The 20,761-nt window shown below is 33.6% G+C and overlaps 1 protein-coding gene across 1 annotated transcript; it reads right to left on the bottom strand.

Annotated features, from left to right (window-relative positions):
- Positions 1-6,413: 6,413 nt before the first annotated feature.
- Positions 6,414-10,016, bottom strand: LOC106759670 (persulfide dioxygenase ETHE1 homolog, mitochondrial). The gene is made up of 9 exons (XM_014642960.2): positions 9,472-10,016; positions 8,966-9,094; positions 8,651-8,758; positions 7,832-7,966; positions 7,620-7,661; positions 7,483-7,542; positions 7,358-7,411; positions 6,770-6,794; positions 6,414-6,664 (listed from the first exon to the last, which is right to left on the bottom strand). The coding sequence occupies exons 1-9, from the start codon at positions 9,700-9,702 to the stop codon at positions 6,585-6,587; spliced, it is 864 nt and encodes a 287-aa protein (XP_014498446.1). The 5' UTR covers positions 9,703-10,016; the 3' UTR covers positions 6,414-6,584.
- Between the last annotated feature and the right edge of the window lie 10,745 nt (positions 10,017-20,761).

Raw genomic sequence — 20,761 nt, forward strand, 5'->3', positions numbered from 1 at the left:
TATTACAATAGGACTTTGTTTAAGTCTCAAGAAAAATTATTTTTTGTGGGAAAGTCAATATAATATAAACATAATTTTGTTTAGCCTAATCTAGCTTTGATTATTATTTTTTTTTAATTTTCAATTGTGACATCCCTATTTTTTTTATTTTCCGATTATGAGGGAAATTAAAACTTTTTAAAATCGTAATATATGGAAATCCATTTATATAATAACAAAATTAATAAAATCAAAATGAAATAAAGTAAAGCCTATTATATAGTTTCTAAAATTTATAGCAAAAAAAGCTTTAAATAATTCAAGTCGTCTTTTTATTCTTGCATATCATATATTTGACGTATCTGTAACATCTTCTGCTCCGGTATCTATGTGTATATGTGTTGAACCTCTCTACAAATAATATTAGAGTTCATGATTCAGGTCTGATGACCAGATTCAGACGAGTATGTCCCTCCATGATAAGGTGAAGCCTTGGCAGGTGACCGGACAGATAGCCAGATATATCATGAGAGGTGGAAAGCAAGAGATGCTCAGTATTTGACCATGGATCGTGAAAGAGAACAAAGAGAAGTGATGACTATGGTGTACTCAAGGATAAGAAAAGACTTCTGTTGTAGGGAAGGTGGAGGTGGAGAATCATAGTCCTTTGTTTGAGGGGAGGTTTGTTGGGTACAAATAAAGTCTCACATCAGATAAAATAAGAGATGGACATGAATTTATATACACATAAGATAACTCCATTAGTAAGAGGTCTTTTGGAGTGATACCAATTATACCACGACTATACCAACCATATCAATATATAAAGTCTCCAATATAACTTTTATAGAAGGCACTCGAACAATAGATCATAAATCTCATCCATATTTTATTGTCTATCTTACATAAGTCCTATTCTAATAATAAATTCAAATTATAATTAAACCCGCTAACTAAATTGTAATTCAATTATTTTATTATATGTTTATTTGGACTCTTTTGTTTATGTATTTCCTTTTTCTTTTCTTTTCACCCAAAATCATTCTTTTTTTTAATATTATCTTTATTTTATCATCACTATACTCAATGTTTCAAAAGAAAAGTTTACGGTAACTTTATGATGTATATTATATTGTAATATCTTATACCCAAAATCTAAAACCAACATATCTTAGCATACTTTATATAATATAACATAATAAATATAATATATATAACATAATGTATCGATCATGAACAACATACCATATATATATATATATATATATATATATCTATCCTGAACTCACACCATTCACACCATACAATTCTATATTAAAAAAATTTAACCAATTAATACAATAAAAATATTTCTGCAGCATTTTAATTAAAACAACAAACAATTCTTTATAGCAATTTTAATCCATAATAACAAATAATTTTCTGCGGCACTTTAATGTTAAAACAGGAAATTTCTGGTGTAGTAACAACAATCAAAATAGTCTAATGCATGAAGATTTTCTAATGCAATAACAATAAAAACAACAAGCGGGACGTGGCTCATCACGGGTTAGCCACTCAGTGAGCCAACCCAACTCGACTCATTTATTAACCAGTCAAAAAAAGTCATGAAAAATAAAGCCATGAAACAAAAAAAAGAAGAAGAATGCAATGGGAAGAAGAAAGAAAGCATATGGGCAATACAAGGAGAAGAAGAACCTCTTGTATCTATCCCACCGTTGAAGCTATGAAGATATGGATTGACATATTCAAGAGAAGAGGCACGGCTCCTTTGGCTATAAAGTGCAAAAGCCAAAATATTTTTGTAACAAGTGATATAGAAAAAGTATATAGAATGAGAAGTTAAAGTAGATCGATTTTTTAATGTATATGATATAGATGAGGACCACTAATTCTAATTAACTCCTATAGAATTTGAGGTCTATGCCACGGTGTGGTGGAACAAAACACTTATGGACATTGAGAAAAACAGTATTCCCCATATTGAAAGCAACTTAGAAGTTGCATATTCATTATATTTGTTCATTCTTACTATAGAAGCATTAGGAAAAGGTAAGATAAATGTAACACCCCAATTTAGGATGTCACATGTAAGTAAAAGAACATTCATTACTTAGAAAAATATGCAATTATGATACCATCACAATATAGTGAAAATTTTAAAAATTTATTTCATTATGGTGAAATAATTAAAAACATACACAAATAATAAATAATCCAATTACAACTCGAAATAACGTATTAAAACTTCTCAACATAATTTATTTAATTGACTATGAACGTTTTGAAAACTCCACTAATAATTCTCCACTCTTCTCTCACTGTACACAACATCAGCATCATCAACACATCCTTTGTAAGATTATATGCTCCCGTATAAATATGTCATCACATGTGGAAACCACAACTACTAATGCAAGGGTGAGCTAAGAAAATCAACACATAATAATGCAATTATCAATTAAAGTCTAAGCTCATAACATCTCTACTCAAATAAAATACATAACACAATAAAGCATTACTAATCAGTACTTCATTCTAGACAAACCATGCCACCACCACCAATCACTATTACCATATGTCTTCTTCCATACTCCAGTGTACATGACATGTTCATCAAAATAGGGCTTACTCACAAGAGTAGGACTTTCCTATTAGCCAAAGCAAGACATGTGTAACGCCTCAAATTCGGGGTGTCACAGGTTATTGCAAAGACAATATACTTTAAAATTTTTTACAATGCGAAAACGTATTTTTCAAAAACTCAATATTTGAACTTGCGAAAAAAAATCAATTTACATTATTCCAAAAACCTTGCTCAATTACATTATTAAAAAATAATGAAAATAACAAAGGAATTGAGGTAACTTCAAATTACATTATCTCAAAAGTCTATACCAAAAGAACTTTTAAAGAAACTCAAATCTTTCTCCCCATCATCTATCACATCTACCATGCTTATGGAATATCTGCAATATTATCTGCTAACGTATAATACATTATATGATCATCGCCGATAATTTCATTTTCACAAACACACAAACACACACACATATGGGGTAAGCTACCGATACAACAATCATAATAATAACAGGATATAACACATTGAATATATCAACCATAAACAATCACTCCATACGCAATAGTAATAACAATATGATTCCTAATATTCTAACATAACAATTCAACCACAATGAATTATTAAATCCTCAATTCATTATCCTCGAACTTTGATCCTTGATCCTTGATTCCTTGACCTTTGGTTTATGCACTCATTAGCCCTATATTATCTATTCATTATAATTATTATAGTAACATTATTATCAACATAGCATCACTTAGAGCATTTCATACCAAGATCATCATCATAGATACACCACCATCATGACTATCCCAGTCATGAACAAACCATGTGCATCACTGAACCATAAACACCACAGTGGAAAGAGTTAGTCCCACTCTTATACTCTACCTCACTGACTGTAGCCGCTCCTACAACCCAATTTGTAGATTCCTCATACATATATGCTCGAGTAGTCCCACAATCTAGCTAAGGAACATGTAATCCTAACACACAAGGACAAGGAAGACACCTTCACCCCCACACAAGGAAGGTTCAATACCCGAACAACCCTTCCTATCCACACAAGGCAAAAGGAAGCACATATCCGCAAATAACACCAGGATTTACTAGGTATAACGAGTAGACTTATCCTTCACTCTCATGTTCGTCAATCACATTCTCAGGTACATCCCAACACTTACTCATGCTTCAATCTCCACCACAAGTCAAACTTGACCATAAACATAACCAGTAATCTCATTCTTTGATTATCATCTCCTCAGGCCTGGTCCACATCCATTCTTCCTCAAATTCGCCATTTTAACCAAAATGCATTAGGATAATCAATTATCATAAGTGGTAATTGATTATTCCCGAAAAAATTCATATTTCCATAGAAAATACTATGATAATTGATTATCACTTAAGATAATCGATTATCTTGGTGAAAATTCTCAGAAACGTCACACATGAAGGGATAATCGGTTATTCCTGAAACCATACTCACAATTAATGCACAAATAATCGATTATAGATAATGATAATCGATTATTGTCGAATTGAAACATGTCGTGGACATAATTCAAGCATCCAAAGCATACATACATAACCCTAGGTCACGAGAAAACGTAACCAAAGCATCATGCATGCATTCAAACCTCACATACCCTTATGAACAGACCCTAATACATACATTACATCACTTGAATAATCCAAATTCAATCATTGACATGTTATACCCCAATAAAACCCAATTATATTCCATATGATTATCACCACACCCTTACAAAATATATTTGCTTGGAAACTCCCAAGCATCATCACTTTGTTCTCCTTTAGCATCAAACCCTCTGTTGGGATAACCCAACAAAACATACATAATACATTCATAAGGAAAATCATCACAAATATTACTAAAAACCTATTCCCATGCACACAGAAACCCTTGCCCAACAATAGCAATAGATAATCATAATCATAACCATATAAACATATATCAAACAAGGATTTGCAAGTAAGTAAATCAAGAATACATAGTATACAACAAACAATGGTAAGCTTCCCCATACTTTGGCCAATCCTAAGGCTTTGTTTATACTCTAAAACACCATCAATCTCTAAGGTTTCTGTAGTTCTTCCACTTCTCTTTGAGAAACGCCTCTCTCCCTCTCTCTCTCTCCCAATCTCTCTCTTTTTCATTTTAGATGTAGGTTAACAATGTGAAGACCCTAGTTTCCTCCTCTCCTTTTTTATCTTTTCTCACTTTATCTCTATCTTTTCAATTAAAATAAGATTTCTCACTAATCTCTATAACCACCAAAATTTCCTCTCTTATTTTCTCTTAACCACTTTTTAAAATTTCAACATATTTTATTTTCATTAATATACTTTCTACACCCTTCTCACTTAATGTTTGCACCATTTAATGAAGGTAAAAAGACCCTTTTGTCCTTGGGCCCAAAAATACAAATAAAACAAAAGTTTTCCTTAACTCTCTTTCTTTCTAGGATTGAACCCATACTAATTCAAATCACCCTTCTATCATCAATCCAACAGATCATATTGGTAACATCGCACAAATACAAATCACTAAATTATCTAAATTAATAGCATATTTATCATTTATTGCACTTTATCAATAATAACATAAAATAATCAACATAAATTAAAATTCTAAGAAATATATAATCATCACACTCACATTATCAAACAATAATACTTAAGTCTTAAAACTACTTTATTTCCTAATTACCACATTTTCCTTGGATCTTACAACATGCTCATAAGTTTTATTTATCGAAATAGGAGTTACTCACATTTCTCGCGACAACAACAAATAAGTACAGAAGATGACATATGACTTACAATCACAACAAAATCAACACAACAACATGGCTTATCAGACAAACATCATAGAAAAACAACCACCACACCTTATACATCAAACAAAATGTTTAGAAAACACTACAACACATAACAGAAAAACACATCAAACAGCTCGACAATCACTCGAAACAACTCGTTACTCATTCAAAATAACCTATCAATCACACTCAACAATCATAAATTACACATAAATTAATTTTAATTTGTAAAAACAATCATCTTATTTTTCTACTTTTTTTTCTTCTAAAACCTATTAATGAGAAATCTATCCATACAAACCATCACTATAAAAAGAGAAAAAAAAAAGTGCGTATAACATTCCCGAAAAACCTTCTAACTTTATTATTAGTTAGAATTATTGATAACTTCTAAAAATATTTATGAATTAATTTGTATTACCAATATAGTTTTTTAAAATTCTCCATATCAAATAAATTACTTTTCAAAAATTCACCATTCAAACATGTATCTTTCAGCAATTTTCATTTGTAACTTTATATCTTTGGTTCTTTATTCAAAAAACAGTGATTTTCATATTATAAGAACGTGTTTGAAAACTCCTCATAAGGATTTATTTGTAAAAATAAATTAATTTGTAAAAACTATTTCATATAATTTTATTTTTATTTTTAATTTCAACTTGTAAGAATATGTTCATTCATTTTTTTTTTCTTTATTCTAAGTTTTTATACAAACGAATTGTTTAAACAGGTAGTGAATTGAAAAAAAAAATAAAACATATTGCGCATTCTCTAACACTTCTTTCTAACCTACTCTATTATATATTAAAATTTATAAAAAAGTTCCAGAAATATTTATATGAACAAAATTGTATTACCAGCATTTTACTTATAAATATTAAATTTTGTCTGAAGTTTTAAAAATATTTATGAGGTAAACTTAATCACCAGCATTTCCCTTTTAAAAATTAGTCTTCAATGTATGAGAAACTTTACTGATAATAAAATACCTCGAAAACAGAGACTAAAATGGCTGGAGCCAAATAATAGATTGTATTGGACTTATAAATACCATTTATTAATTTACAATTTTGACCTATCTTCCGTTCAAAGGGTTATGACAAATTTTCCCTCTCTTGCTTGCAAGGTCTATGTGACAGCTGTGTCAATCAAGTGTGTCTTTCAGATAAGGCTTCTTATGGATTGGTTTGGATTCCGCAAACCATATTAGCTGGGACAGCTATGTCAATCATTTTAGGATACGACAGGTTAAGATCTGTTGCACAAATCAAGAGTGGCATAATTAGCAGTTGAATTAGCAACAATGCTTATTAAAAAAACAGATTTGACTAATCTTTTGTAAAGTTTTGCTAGCACTTACTTGCCATGATGTTCTTGAACTTTTCCTGGAAAAGGAGGGACCAAAATTACTACACAAGAAGGGGCTAACCAGCAGTAGATTAAAAATGTGACTAGCAAGTTTTAAAACTTATTTTAGCTACATGTTATGAATCAAAGGGTCTACTACTTTTACAAATCTCATTGCAGAAATGAAAGTCAATGATAACATGTATTCACATTTCATGAACATGTCTGACCAAACAGTAGCTTCTAACAGATAGCTGAATGAGTGCTTTACAGACATATCTCACTACCCTCTTGATAATGCAGAGAAATTGAGGATTAGATATCACCAACAAAGTAAACTAAGCAAATTCTCCACTGATAGGACTGAGATCTATCTACCAATTCAAATATAATGCCTTTTCCATTATATATTTGTCAACATCTTAGATGATACTGACTATGACAGCAATTTTAGCTGTAAGCTGGTTTCTGTTTTAAGCATTCTACATTACAGTGGCGTGTATTTCCAGTAGGATCTCTAGAATAGTGTTTCTTCATATTTAACCACTTAGTTTCATTTGGTGCATTGAGCTAAAACTATATGGATGTCATCAAACATTACCTCATCCTTTGTTAGACGTGGATTGTGTTCCATTTCCTCTCCAACAGTGCTTACCTAAAATCAGTAACTTGTATAAGCAACTCGCAACACATTTAGAAAGAAAAAAAGCTTAAGGGTGTCCTTACAGTGAATCCTCTGTAGTCATGAGCTGGATAAATTAACGTACTCTTGGGCAATGTACAAATCTGTTTCCATGAAAAACATGATCAATTTAGTATTAATATTGAGGATGAACAGACCAGAAATATCTTTTACTTCATGCCTGTGTATGGATTGATTTGTAAAGCTGCTCTGAACTCCCACCCTGCATTAGGCAGCAATGAATAAATTTGAGATGATATTAGAAAACCGCTAGTAAGATCAAAACCTAAGTCCAATGTCATTCAAAAGTTGAGGTAACATAACATTTGTTCATATAAAACTTTGAACAGTCTTGAGAAGCATAACTAAGGAAAATGGGAAAGAAGAATGTACCTGAAAATCTGTCCTTCCACATCCACGTATTAATACGGCATCTCCAGTGAATGCCATCCTTGGTTGAGGTTGATCAGGTGCATCTCCAGTAACATAGGTAACACAACCTTTGGTATGACCAGGAGTTGCACGGACCTACATCGTTAAAGAGAATAGTACATATTACAGACTATAATGTAGATGATACACAAAAACATTGATGAGCTCTCCCCACCCATGGACAACAGAAAATAAGAGACATTTATCAAGTTAATTTAAAGACAAAAATCCTTCATAATTGAAACAGATGTACCCAAAATGAGGGAGTCAAAACTACATGTCAGTATGTCATCTATAATAAAAATAAGATGAAATCATCCTCAAGTGTCCTTCTTTATTTCTCCAACCAAGATTACAGTCATAGCAAGCTAGCTTTCAACATTGCCACAATTTAGTTTAACATAAAGCTGCAATTAAATTAATGACAATGACCTATCCATCAGCTTGATAAATCAGAGTCCTTTTTCATTTAGAAATATGGGTACTGATGTCATAAATGATGTTGAATACTGGAAGCTGCATCAAATTATATGCAATGTCTGTCTTCATAAGTTTAGAGTTTCACAGACTGGATATTCATTTATCATATTATACAAAGAAATAGATAGATCAAGCAACCTATATAGAACCCCTCATCCCTTATCAAGGACTTAATGAAATGCAAGGTATCTTTGATAACCCCCAATCATTTGGCAACAACACCAGTCAAAAAACAAGTTATAACTGTTGAGAATCCACAATAACGTTGACTAAACATTAGGGAAGCAGCTGGAGACTTACCTCTAGAAAAAGATCACCAAAATGGACCTTATCACCTGGCTCAACATAAAGATCGGCCGTTGCACCACTTGCTTTTGAAATAACAGATTTTACACCGGATACTTTTCTCTATGCGTGATAAGTGGATAACAAAAACACACCAAGTTACCTCCACAGCAAAAACTATTCACAAATATTGGAAAAACTTCCTCTGCCCTTAAATTGTTTACAGGGTCAACAACACATCCTACTTTACATAGAAAACATTTTTACAAACATTTTATGAACTGAGGGAATGAAGGATGAGATGGAAGTAACAATACAGAAGGTGCACACCTTGATAAGGCCAGTCCCAGTGACATGATCCGCATGCACATGTGTGTTCAAGGCATACACAAGCTTCAACCCCAGTTGCTCAATAAGCAACACGTCTCTATCTACTGTTCTATCAACCGGGTCAATCAACTGAAATTTCAACAGAAAATTTCATCAATCACCAAACAACAGAAAGTAAAAAAAAAAAAAACAAAAAGACTATTTATGCTATCCTTCAATCAGAATTCAACATGTATGATGAATTTATTAAATTCTATAAAAACTACTTAAAAGTCGTATCTACCATGATTTCTGATTCATACGATTAAAAAGAAGACTTTTCTATTGTGGCCCATCATCCAATTCACTAAAGGCCTAAAAAACCTCAAAGGAAAAAACCTATAGTCCAATCCCCAAAAAGCCTCCCAGCCACATAAAAACACCCCACAAACATTCAACCACACTTCAAAATTCAATCTTTAATTCACACAAATTTCCCCACAAGAACAAAATTGAGAGAATCCTACAAGGGCTGGTCTTTCTGGGTGCGAGGCATCCGCGAGAAGGTAGGTGTAGGTGGAAGATTCCTTCTCAAAGAGCTGGCGGAACAATAGCTTGGAGGAAGAGGAAGAGGAGAAAGAAGCCATTTGCGATCTGGGTTTGAGAATTGGTTTAGAAACGGAAACAGAGAGAGGAAAAGGCGAGGCTTTGGAAGCGCAGAGTGTGGTGAAGCAGAATCGTAGCATATTTGGGAGCATAAATAGTCGCTAGAATCAAAAGGGCTGCGTTAAAATGGGATAGAGATTGAGGTTGTAGTTGTTGGGTTGTGAGTGTGAAGGGAATAAAGAAATAATTGATGACGATGATTTCGATCAAGAGCCCATAGACAAGTTCGTCATTTGCGCTGTGTTCGTTTGGTCTCAATATATTGTTTAAGCTGATTGGTGAGAAAGGAATTACGAAATTGAAGTTGGTGAGTGTCAATGGATGTCACGTTGGATGCTTAAAGGCTCCTAGTTATTGATATTTGGTGGTGCTGCCATTTTATATCGTGTTTTCCACTCACTCGTCTGATTCAGAGATGATGCACACATTATTCCAGAAGCAATTATGCATGCCACTTAACTAATTTTTTTTGGCAATGCAAAGTGACAAAGTAACAGAATGTACTTGAATATACCTAAAGTATATAACTAATTTTAATATACTAACTGATTCCGTTTTTTTATTTATCATTTTGTGTAATTTTTCTTTACTTTATTGAAATTGATAATTTTTTTTAATTTCATAATCGCATTTAATTATCTTCTTTTTTTTGAAAAAAAAAATATTCTTATAACTATTGTTAAAATAAAACATCTAGTTGAGGGTAGAGTTTAAGACTCTTCCGGTAAATACTTAGTATATATTCTTTGGTAAAGAAGCAACACAAAAACGGTATAAAGCAGTTTTATATTTATGGATAAAAATATTTAGACAATATTTTTTTGACAACATTTGAACATTGATTACGTGTCAATATGTGATTGGTCAAAAATTACTCCACAATAATGTTTATGATTATTATTATTGATTGTGGAGTAATTTTTGACCAATCACATATTGACACGTAATCAATATTCAAATGTTGTCAAAAAAATGTTGTCTAAATATCATTATCCTATATTTATCCACCTAAGTTATATCTATCTTTTCCTTACTACAATTAATTAGGAGGTTTTATTAATCAAATTAATTATAATGAACACATTGTTAGAAAGTAAATCGTAAATATGTTAGTTTAACTCTTTTAACTGTCATTTGAACAGTTTACATTGTGTATAAATACCTTGTCTTTTCTAATAAGCAATACAACTCGTATTCACAAGTCTCTCTGTTCTCTCTTCTGATATTCAATGCTCTCATCCTCTCTCTCTTTGCTTCCACTTATCCTCTCTATCCCTATCAGTGGTATCAGTGAGCAAGGTTCCAGAACCTGGGAAGCTTTGTTAAAAGCCAGAGTTCGTGCAGTAAAAGAAACTTCACGCTTAAAATGACAGGGATGATTCAGAGTAACTTGCCCGTGTTTGATGGAAAGAAGTTTGAGGATTGGTGCGTCAAGATGGATGCAATCCTCGGTTTCCAGGAGATTGATGAAGTTGTGAAGATTGGGTTTAAAGAACCCGCAAAAAATGCTACAGATGAGGAAAAAAAGGTGTTCAAAGAAAACAGAAAACTTGATTGCAAAGCACGCATGATCTTGCATCAATGCATCTCGGCAACGATATTTCATAAAGTATCCAAGGCAACAACGACTAAAGAAACATGGGAAATCCTACAAGATGGGTATGGAACTGCTGGAAACATGAAGGAGATCAGACTTCAGTCGCTGCGGCATCAATATGAGCTTATGAAGATGGGAGAACAAGAAACTGTTGAAGGATACATAGGCAGAATTCAAGTGGTTGTTAATGCGATGCGTGCATGCGACAAGGTTGTCAAGGACAAGAAGATTGTCCACAAAATCCTAAGGACTCTAACGCCTCAATACGACCACATCGTCGTGGTCATTCTGGAAAGCAGAGACTTGGAGAAATTGAAGGTCGAAGAGTTAGAAAACTCTTTTGAAGTGCACGAGCAACGTCTATTGGAGAGAAAAGTCGCAGAACAAGAGACTACACAAAATATTAATCAAACTCTGCATGCCAAGACCTTCAAGAACCATGGAACTGGCAGAGGTAGAGGCAGGTCTCGCGGAGGTCGTGGAGGTAAAAATGGTGGTAGATGTAATACAGAGCAAAACAAAGATATTGAAGGCAATGAACAAGGCAGTGGCAGAGGTAGAGGAAAATCCAGAGGCAGAGGCGGTAGAAAGAATCAAGATAAGAGGAATATACAATGCTTTACATGCAATAAATATGGTCATTATTCATCTGAATGCTGGCACAATGAGAATGTGAAGAAAGATCAACGTGATGAAGTGAATCTTGCAAAGGAAGAGCTTGTTTCAGATTCGGAGCATATTGCTTTAATGAGCGCTGTCTCGGTTAAAAGAAATGCTGATAAATGGGTGACAGCATGTGATGATTCCATGCATTATGAGAGTGGCAAAAACAAGGACAGACGTGGTAAGAACGTTGCTCAAGTGAGACAGGTGTCATTGTCGGGAGAAACAAGTTGTGCAAAGAATGAGGTGTCAACACAAAATGTCCAAATGGAACATGTGTCGCTGGCAGGAGAAACAGATCATGTAAAAAAGGAGATGTCGTGGTATCTTGACTCGGCATGTTCCAACCATATGACAGGTAATAAAAATTGGTTGATTGACTTAGATTCCAGCGTCAAAAGTGTTGCTCGATTCGCATACGATAGTATAATTCGGGCAGAAGGTTCAGGCAAAGTGTTAATCACGCGAAAAGATGGAAAATCTGTGTTCATACACAATGTTCTCTATGTGCCCATGATGAAAAGCAATCTCTTGAGCCTTGGCCAACTTCTAGAAAAGGGATACACGATGAATCTGAGAAAAAGAAACATTGAGGTTTATGACGAAAAACAAAGACTGTTAATCAAAGCACCTGAACATTCAAAGTTGACTTGAATGTTGTTGAAGTATAATGCCTAGCTGTTGAAGGCACGAAGTGGCTCTGGCACTACCGCTTCGGACATCTGAATATCAGAAGTCTGTGCCAGTTAAGAGATAAAAACCTCGTGAGAGGTATTCCTGAATTCGCTGCACCTAGCAAAATATGTGAAGGTTGTGCTGCTGGTAAACATATAGGTCTGTCTTCAAACAACAAGCGTATAAACGAGCAACACAGGTGTTGAATGTCATTCATGCAGATTTCTGTGGCCCATTTGATGTTTTGTCTTTAGGAGGTAACAGATATTTCTTGCTTTTCGTTGATGAATTTTCTAGAAAGCTTTGGGTATATTTACTTAAAGAAAAGAAAGAAACTTACACCTGCTTTGTTCAATTTTGCTGCATGGCCGAGAGGCAGTCGAGTCATCAAATCAAAATTCTTAGAACCGATGGTGGGGGCGAGTTTAATTCGACAAACATGAATATATACTGTGCAGATAAAGGTATCAAACACGAAGTAATTGCACCATATACCCCTCAATACAACGGGTTAGCTGAGAGAAGAAATCGCATGATATTGGACATGGTCAGATGTATGATCAAAGGAAAGGGATTACCTAAATTCCTTTGGGGGGAAGCAGTCACGACAGCAACCTATATTCTAAACAGATGCCCCACAAAAGCTTTGTCGGACATTACACCAGAGGAAATGTGGTCAAAAAGAAAGCTTGATGTTCGACACTTGAAAGTGTTTGGATCAATTTGCTATAGACACATACCAGCTGAAAAGAGGAAAAAACTTGACGATAGAAGTGAAGTTCTCATTCTTGTAGGGTATCATCCAACGGGTGCTTATAGGATGTTTGATCCTGTTAAAAAACAAGTTGTGATTGGCAGGGATGTCATTATTGATGAAGCAGCTACTTACGAGTGGAAAGAAGGTGAATCTGTTCATATGCAGAATCTTGATAATGTGATGACCGTCTGGATAGGAGAGAATAAATTTGGAGAACAACGTGAGGAAGAAAGCAGACCTGCAACTACCAGTGCAGATGGAAACACAAGACGTTCACAAAGAATGCGTTTTCCATCTACAAGACTCACTAATCATGAATTATTTTCTGATAGTGATTTTACTGACTTTGGAGATATTGTTCAGTGTGTTTTTTTTGCAGGTGCAGAGTTACTCACTTGGGATCAAGCCATTGAAATTAAGGAGTGGCGAAGTGTTATGCAAGAGGAGCTTTCAACTATAGAGTGAAACAAAACATGGAAACTTGTAGAGCTGCCAGAACACAAGAAGGACATAGACGTGAAATGGATATTCAAAACCAAGTTCAAGCCAGATGGAAAGGTGGCAAAACTAAAAGCTAGATTGGTTGCTAAAGGGTTCTTGCAAAATCCTGGGATAGATTTCAATGATGTCTACGCTCCTGTTGCTCGGATCGAGACTGTTAGACTCATAGTAGCCATTGCAAATGTTAAAGGCTGGATCATTCATCAGATGGACGTCAAATCGGCATTTCTTAATGGTCCTCTTGAAGAAGAAGTATTTGTGAAACAACCACCTGGATTCACTGTAAAGGGACAGTAATCGAAAGTCTATCAGCTGAATAAAGCCCTGTATGGCCTTCGTCAGGCACCGCGTGCATGGAACAAACATATAGATGCTTTGCTTGTCAGGTATGGTTTTCACAAATGTACAGTTGAATATGGAATTTATGTTCAGCTTGTTGAGCAGGTAGGTACGCTCGTGGTATGTCTGTATGTTGATGATCTATTGATCACAGGGAGTTCAACAAAGGAGATTGAAAGTTTCAAGACAAAAATGAAGAATGAACTCGAGATGACTGATCTCGGCAACTTAGGATACTTCCTCGGAATGGAATTTGTACAGACTGAAGGAGGAATGATCATGCATCAAAGGAAATATATACTAGAAACTCTAGAGAGATTCAACTTGAAGGACTGCAACAACACCTGCATTCCAGTTTTGGCCAACATCAAGCTCTCACGTCATCAGGAAGAAGCCAAAGTTGATCCTACTCTCTTTAAGCAGATTGTTGGAACACTTCGCTTCATCTGTAACAGCCGACCAGACATCAGCTATGGTGTTGGTCTCATAAGCAGGTACATGCATGATCCTAGACAGCCCCACTTGAATGCATCAAAACACATTTTTCGATACCTGAAAGGAACAACGGACTATGGAGTGTACTTCCCCAGAAATGTTAACAACACTGGTAATGTGTTAGAAGCATGGTGTGATGCAGATTGGAGTGGAGATCAAGAAGACAAAAAAAGCACTTTTGGATATCTCTTCAATTTGATGGGAACGTCTGTTTCATGGTGCTCGAAAAAACAAAGCATAGTTGCATTATCGTCATGTGAAGCAGAATATGTATCTGCCGCTGAAACAGCTTGCCAGAGTGTGTGGCTGGAAGCTGTTCTTCGAGACTTGAAAATTGAGAACTACAAACCTACATGCCTCATGATGGACAACAAGTCTGCAATCTGTCTGTCAAAGAATCCCATCTCCCACTAAAGGAGCAAACATAACGAAACCAAATATCATTACATCAGAGAACGCATCAATGAAGGAAAGCTTGAACTTGTGTACTGCAGCACGGAGGAACAAATAGCAGATGTTTTTACCAAGCCACTACGTCAAAGTTGCTTTGAAAAACTCAGAGACTTACTACGAGTTAGGTCTTTAGGTGATTTAGATTTAAAGGGGAATGTTAGAAAGTAAATCATAAATCTGTTAGTTTAACTCCTTTAACTGTCATTTGAACAGTTTACACTGTGTATAAATACCTTGTCTTTTCTAATAAGCAATATAACTCGTATTCACAAGTCTCTCTGTTCTCTCTTCTGATATTCAGTGCTCTCATCCTCTCTCTCTTTGCTTCCACTTATCCTCTCTATCCCTATCACACACAAACCACTCTTGAATATAATAGATACATAAACTTAATACCTAAACACAGCTTTAGTAAAAACACCAAGGTACAAACATACACACCACTAAACGGTTTCTTTAGTTAACGTATCAATGAAAGTATTGTTGAATGCAACGGATGTTATATATTGTTAAATAAAAGTGTCAAACAATGTTTTTGGAAAACTTGTTGTCTCAACTCATATTCCAAAAATTTGTGTTGAAAGACACCTTACTAAATACATCTTTGAATGAAATAGAGAAAAACTTAAAGAATTGTAAGACCCTAAATAAATACAATAAATTATTTTATTTTTCATCTAAGAAAGTTATTCCCAAATAAAGATTAATCTTATAAAACTTAATATTTCTACTGTCTATGATGAAATTATTGATAGTTGCATAGTATTTATTAATTTAAAATTTAGATTAAAGTTTCTATATATATATATATATATATATATATATATATATATATATATATATATAAAATAAATAAAAACTGTACGTAGTAGTCTAGAATTTTTTGACACTTTTTGTACAAGCTATATCTTTAATCATTAAAGGTTGATATTTTTTACAAAGATAGTGGGCGGTAGGTTTAATAAAAAAAAAATTCATTAACAAATTTTAAGAAAACTAATGACAATTAATAAATGTTGTAATCGTCTTAGACGTGTTTTATTTTGGATTATTTAACCTTTGAATCTTTTGAATTAAAATTAGTGAATCAGATCAACACGAGGTTTTCCAATGTGTTTTGTCTTTCCTTGCACATTTTTCGGGAAAACTTCCCAGAAGGTCACCCACGCTTAACCATGAAGTTCTTATGGGTTAGGCTACTGAAAAGCAAATGCATTTGTTGATATGGGTAGCCAAATTAATTCCTTTAAGTTATCTATCAACCGTATAGTCTCATGTATGTTCGATTCGTCTATGTGCTCCTTCCGCTGGAAGCCTGCCAAGAGTCGCTCCTTGTCCGTGCCTCTTGCACCAGGGATCACTCCCCGCCCTCATCAGTGCCCGGGTGTCACATGTAGCTTTCTCATTCTTATCTTCCACGACGTATAATTTTCTCTTTTTCCCAACACATAATCTTCTCCTTTTCCTTTTCATCCTAGCGTATATGATAATTTGGCTTCTGCAAGGAAACGAAACAAAACATGTACTGAGATTGAAAGTAGTTACGGAGATAAGGAATAGAAATTATAGAGCTTGGTTCCTCTTTGATCAAAACTGTCCAAACCATTAGGTTGCTGAAAGCAAGTATAAAACGTCAACTTTCTAGTTTAATGAAATCAACAAAAAAAATCAGAAATATATAGAAGAGTGAAAGTGAGAATAATATGAGTTTCTTGATGAATAGAAGAGGCATAGAACCTTCAAAGGGAGTAGCAGTAGAGCAACGAGAGATAGCAAAACTTTCTCGACTGAGATAGTGGAGTTAACCTTTTCTTTCTATGGATTGTATGAATACCTTGTAGTGTAAATCTGAAATGTGTGTTCCGATCTTTTGGTTGTTGCTGCTGCCTTGTCTAATGAATCTGTTGAGATGCATATTACGGTCTAGGAAAAATGTGAACTGAATGTTGATGACTGAAAGAGAAAGCTCCATAAGCGTAAACGTATTATTGATATAAATTGAGAAAATGGAGAGTTTAGTACCTCACGGTTCTTTATAATAGATAGTAGAATTAAAATCTAATTTTTAATTGCTCTTAAGACCATGTGTTTGTGTCAGACTGTCACACTTCTTAAACTTCAACAATTTATCTTCATATTTTTCTTTGATTTTATATCACCTTCTTGCCTTTGAATATAAACTGCAGGTGTATTTTAATTAAAAGTTAACGGACTGCACTAGTTATTTTTTTATTTTCATATGGAAACTTGTGCTTTGAGCATACCGTGTTGTTCATAAAGATTAAAGATTTAAAATTTGAGATGCCTCTCTGAGCATTTCTCACCGTTTCAATTATTTATAATAAAAAGTTTCTTCACTGGTACCATACCTTGCAACAAATACTTGTTGTTTTCTGCTGCTATAAGATATTCCAATATTATATTGTTAAAATATTCAATTTCAGTTTTATTAATAATTTTATGTTAACGGTAGCAATTTAATTATTTCGAAAAAGTTGAAACATTCTGTCTTGAAATGGACAAATTCCACGTGAAGGGTCAGGAAGTATAATAATATTATTAACTTTATTTCTTGTAGATTTAATGAATGAATAATCTTATACATTGGGTTTTATTTTTTTTTATTTAATTATGTTATCTGAATTTAATTATTTTATTTGACTATTCGCATGTCTTCCTTCTTGGATGTGGAGAATAATGTTCTTTAGTATTATTTACAAAAATTATTATTCCAACTATATTAGAACTTTCTTATAGTAATTCATATTAATAATTTTTGGTTTATATATATTGTTGTGTAACAAAGCTTCGGTGTAGTACAACCTTCATTAGCATATTTTAAGAAATTAATTGATAAAGATAATAATTGATAACACGTGGGCGTGTTTTCTTTTGGACTTTATGCAAATTATCATATGTTATGATCTTTTAGAATAACAGTGTATAACTAGGATTTATATTTATGTCGCTAGTTAAAAAAAAAAAGGATGATTTTATTTTGCCTATAGACGGATTTCAATGCTGTTATTTTTTTTCTTTTAAGAGGGTACAAATATCTCGTTAAGGGTTTTGACTTATGCTGAGTATTGTGTTTGGTGAATGGATGTTACTCACCAATGTTTTTACTCGTAAGTTCTTGTAGAATCAGTGAGATATGTCCAAAAGTGGTGTGCTTAGGATGACTCTTATCCACGGTCCATATGAGGGACTGGTTTTGTTATATGTGTGTGTGAACAAGAAGAACTGAGATAAATCCAATTATTACGAGTAAGAGATGAGAGATAATATGATCTTATTAATACACTAATAATATTATTAAATATTCAAAGTCTGTAAGTAAGTTTATTTGTACTTGTGCTTTTCTGTATTCGGTTAGCTCACCCTACTTGTGTGTCTACGATGATCGTATAACTTGTGTCGTTATACGGGAGTAGATGATGTTTCAAGTAAAATTGAAGACGTTTAGTGCGAGAATGCGTTGGGGAAACACTCTTTGGGACTTTTAAATATGTATTTTAAATTATGAAACGTTGTGGTTTGTAATTTTAATCTACTTTTAAGATTTGGTTTGTATTCCAATAATTAATCTTAAAAACTTTGACGTTCTCATTGTATAATATTAATAAATGTGTGATTTTAAATGTAAACGTATCCTTTGAAAAAAAAAATTCCTATGACACTCCGAGAAGGGGTGTTACAAGAAGCGTGTACATAGGTTAGACAATACCATGTATTAAACAATCTACTTCATCAACAACTTGGTATCTTAGTGAAAAGCTTAAACGACCAAATCCTGCCCGGTAGAAAACGTAAAAAGAACTGAGTTGTTTTGAACAAGCATTAAATGTCATCAAATTTTTAACGTTTAAAAATAATAAAAGTGATAAAAGAAAGGACATACATGTTGCATGCATATCTACTATACTTTGTGTAAATTGCCTATTACACGCATTCACCGGCTCCATCCTATGCAAATCAGAAGTGGACGTTAGAAATAAAGAAGACATTCACGAAATGTTCTCTTAATCAAAAGTCGTGCTAGAAAAATCGTGTTGCCTACTTTTGTCAAAGTAATGAAAAAGCAAGCCTCCTCTGATAAGTTAACTTTAACCAATGGCTGCTATATACAACAAGACTAAGAAGACTTAAAGATCAAAGCAAAGCTTTGTCTAACGGATATATTTTTGATAAGCCTTTAAATAGAAGATCATTCAAAAAGAGAATCAAGAGAATAACATATAGAGAAAATGCTCAAGTGAACAACATCGAGAAAAAGTTCAAAAGCACACAAACTCAAAAAAGAATACCTGGGAGAGAAAAGCTCAAGAAAGGAAACACTCTCGAGCTTCATTGGCGTACAAGCTTACAATTATAAGAAGAGAGAAGAGAGAAAATTTGTGTGAGTTTGTTAAATTGAATTGTATTGCATACATATCCTCTCTGTGAGAGTTATCATCTAAGGACTTGTAATCAATTTTTTGATTGTAAATTTTGAAAAGAATTCAAACACTTTACATTCAACTTGTAAATTTAAACAATAGCTAGATGAATGTGTTTAGAGGAAACCAGGAGTGGGTGAAACTCAATGACGTTTAACTTGGTGGAGTTAAACGGTAGTTAGATGAGTTTGTCTAATGGAAACCAAGAGTGTATTTGGAAGATACCAAAAGCGTCTAGGATATTAGGAGCGATGAAGAATATTGCACAACCAAGAGTTGGTGAAACTCAGTTCTAGTCAAAGTGACGACGGTTACTTGGAGTGATTAGGTGATACCAGGATAGGTGAGAATACTTAGTTGTAATCTTAAGATTATAGTGGAACCCTCTAAGGTTTTAGAGGAGACTGAACGCAACTCGGGGGAGCGAACCAATATAAAAACAATTGAGTGTTTATTGCTTTATTCTTACTAAACGCTTCTCCTACAAATCCTGTATGTGCATATTACTTTAACCACAACAAAAGCTCATGTCATCAAATGTCTTTTATTAATAGCTAATTTTATCAAAACGCTGTAACAAACTTGTTTAAACAATTGAAAAATATTTGTTTAAATAACTTATAGTTTGAACCGAATTTTCAAGTCAAGCGTTTAACAACTTACATAAACTTTCCAATCCTCAACAAAGTTGTTAAACTATCTCCTCTGCAAGAAGTTTTTCTATAGCACTACTCAACCCCCCTTCTAGTGTTTTTCTAGGTATTTCAAAGACGTTAACTCCGATACCAACTGAAATAATAGGTAAACTCTAGAAGAGGGGTTGAATAGAGTTTGTAAAATTTTCACAAATAGTGTTAGACGCTAGTTGTAGGGGTTAGACTGTTTGCAGACAATGTTTGAACACTTGAGTATTTATGAAAGCGCTAAGAAAAATAGTAAAAAGATGGGAGAGATAAAAATTCGTTTTATAATGGTTCACTTAACCGAANCTACATCCAATTTTCCTTTAAAGACTCTTGAAGGGTTCCACAAACTTTAACAAGTTACAAATGAGTTTTACTACTCTTGATTTACTATAGCCCAATTGGCTAAAATGTCGATTTACTCTCCCTAAGCTAAACAAACGGAATGCTTTGNATCACTCTTGATTATCCAAAAATAAATGAATGTTTTAAAACAAGTATAGACAAATAACTATCTTAAAGAGGATATGATCAAAACACTACAGATCT

This window comes from Vigna radiata, chromosome 5 (assembly GCF_000741045.1).
Source record: "Vigna radiata var. radiata cultivar VC1973A chromosome 5, Vradiata_ver6, whole genome shotgun sequence".
Classification (NCBI taxonomy): Eukaryota; Viridiplantae; Streptophyta; class Magnoliopsida; order Fabales; family Fabaceae; genus Vigna; species Vigna radiata.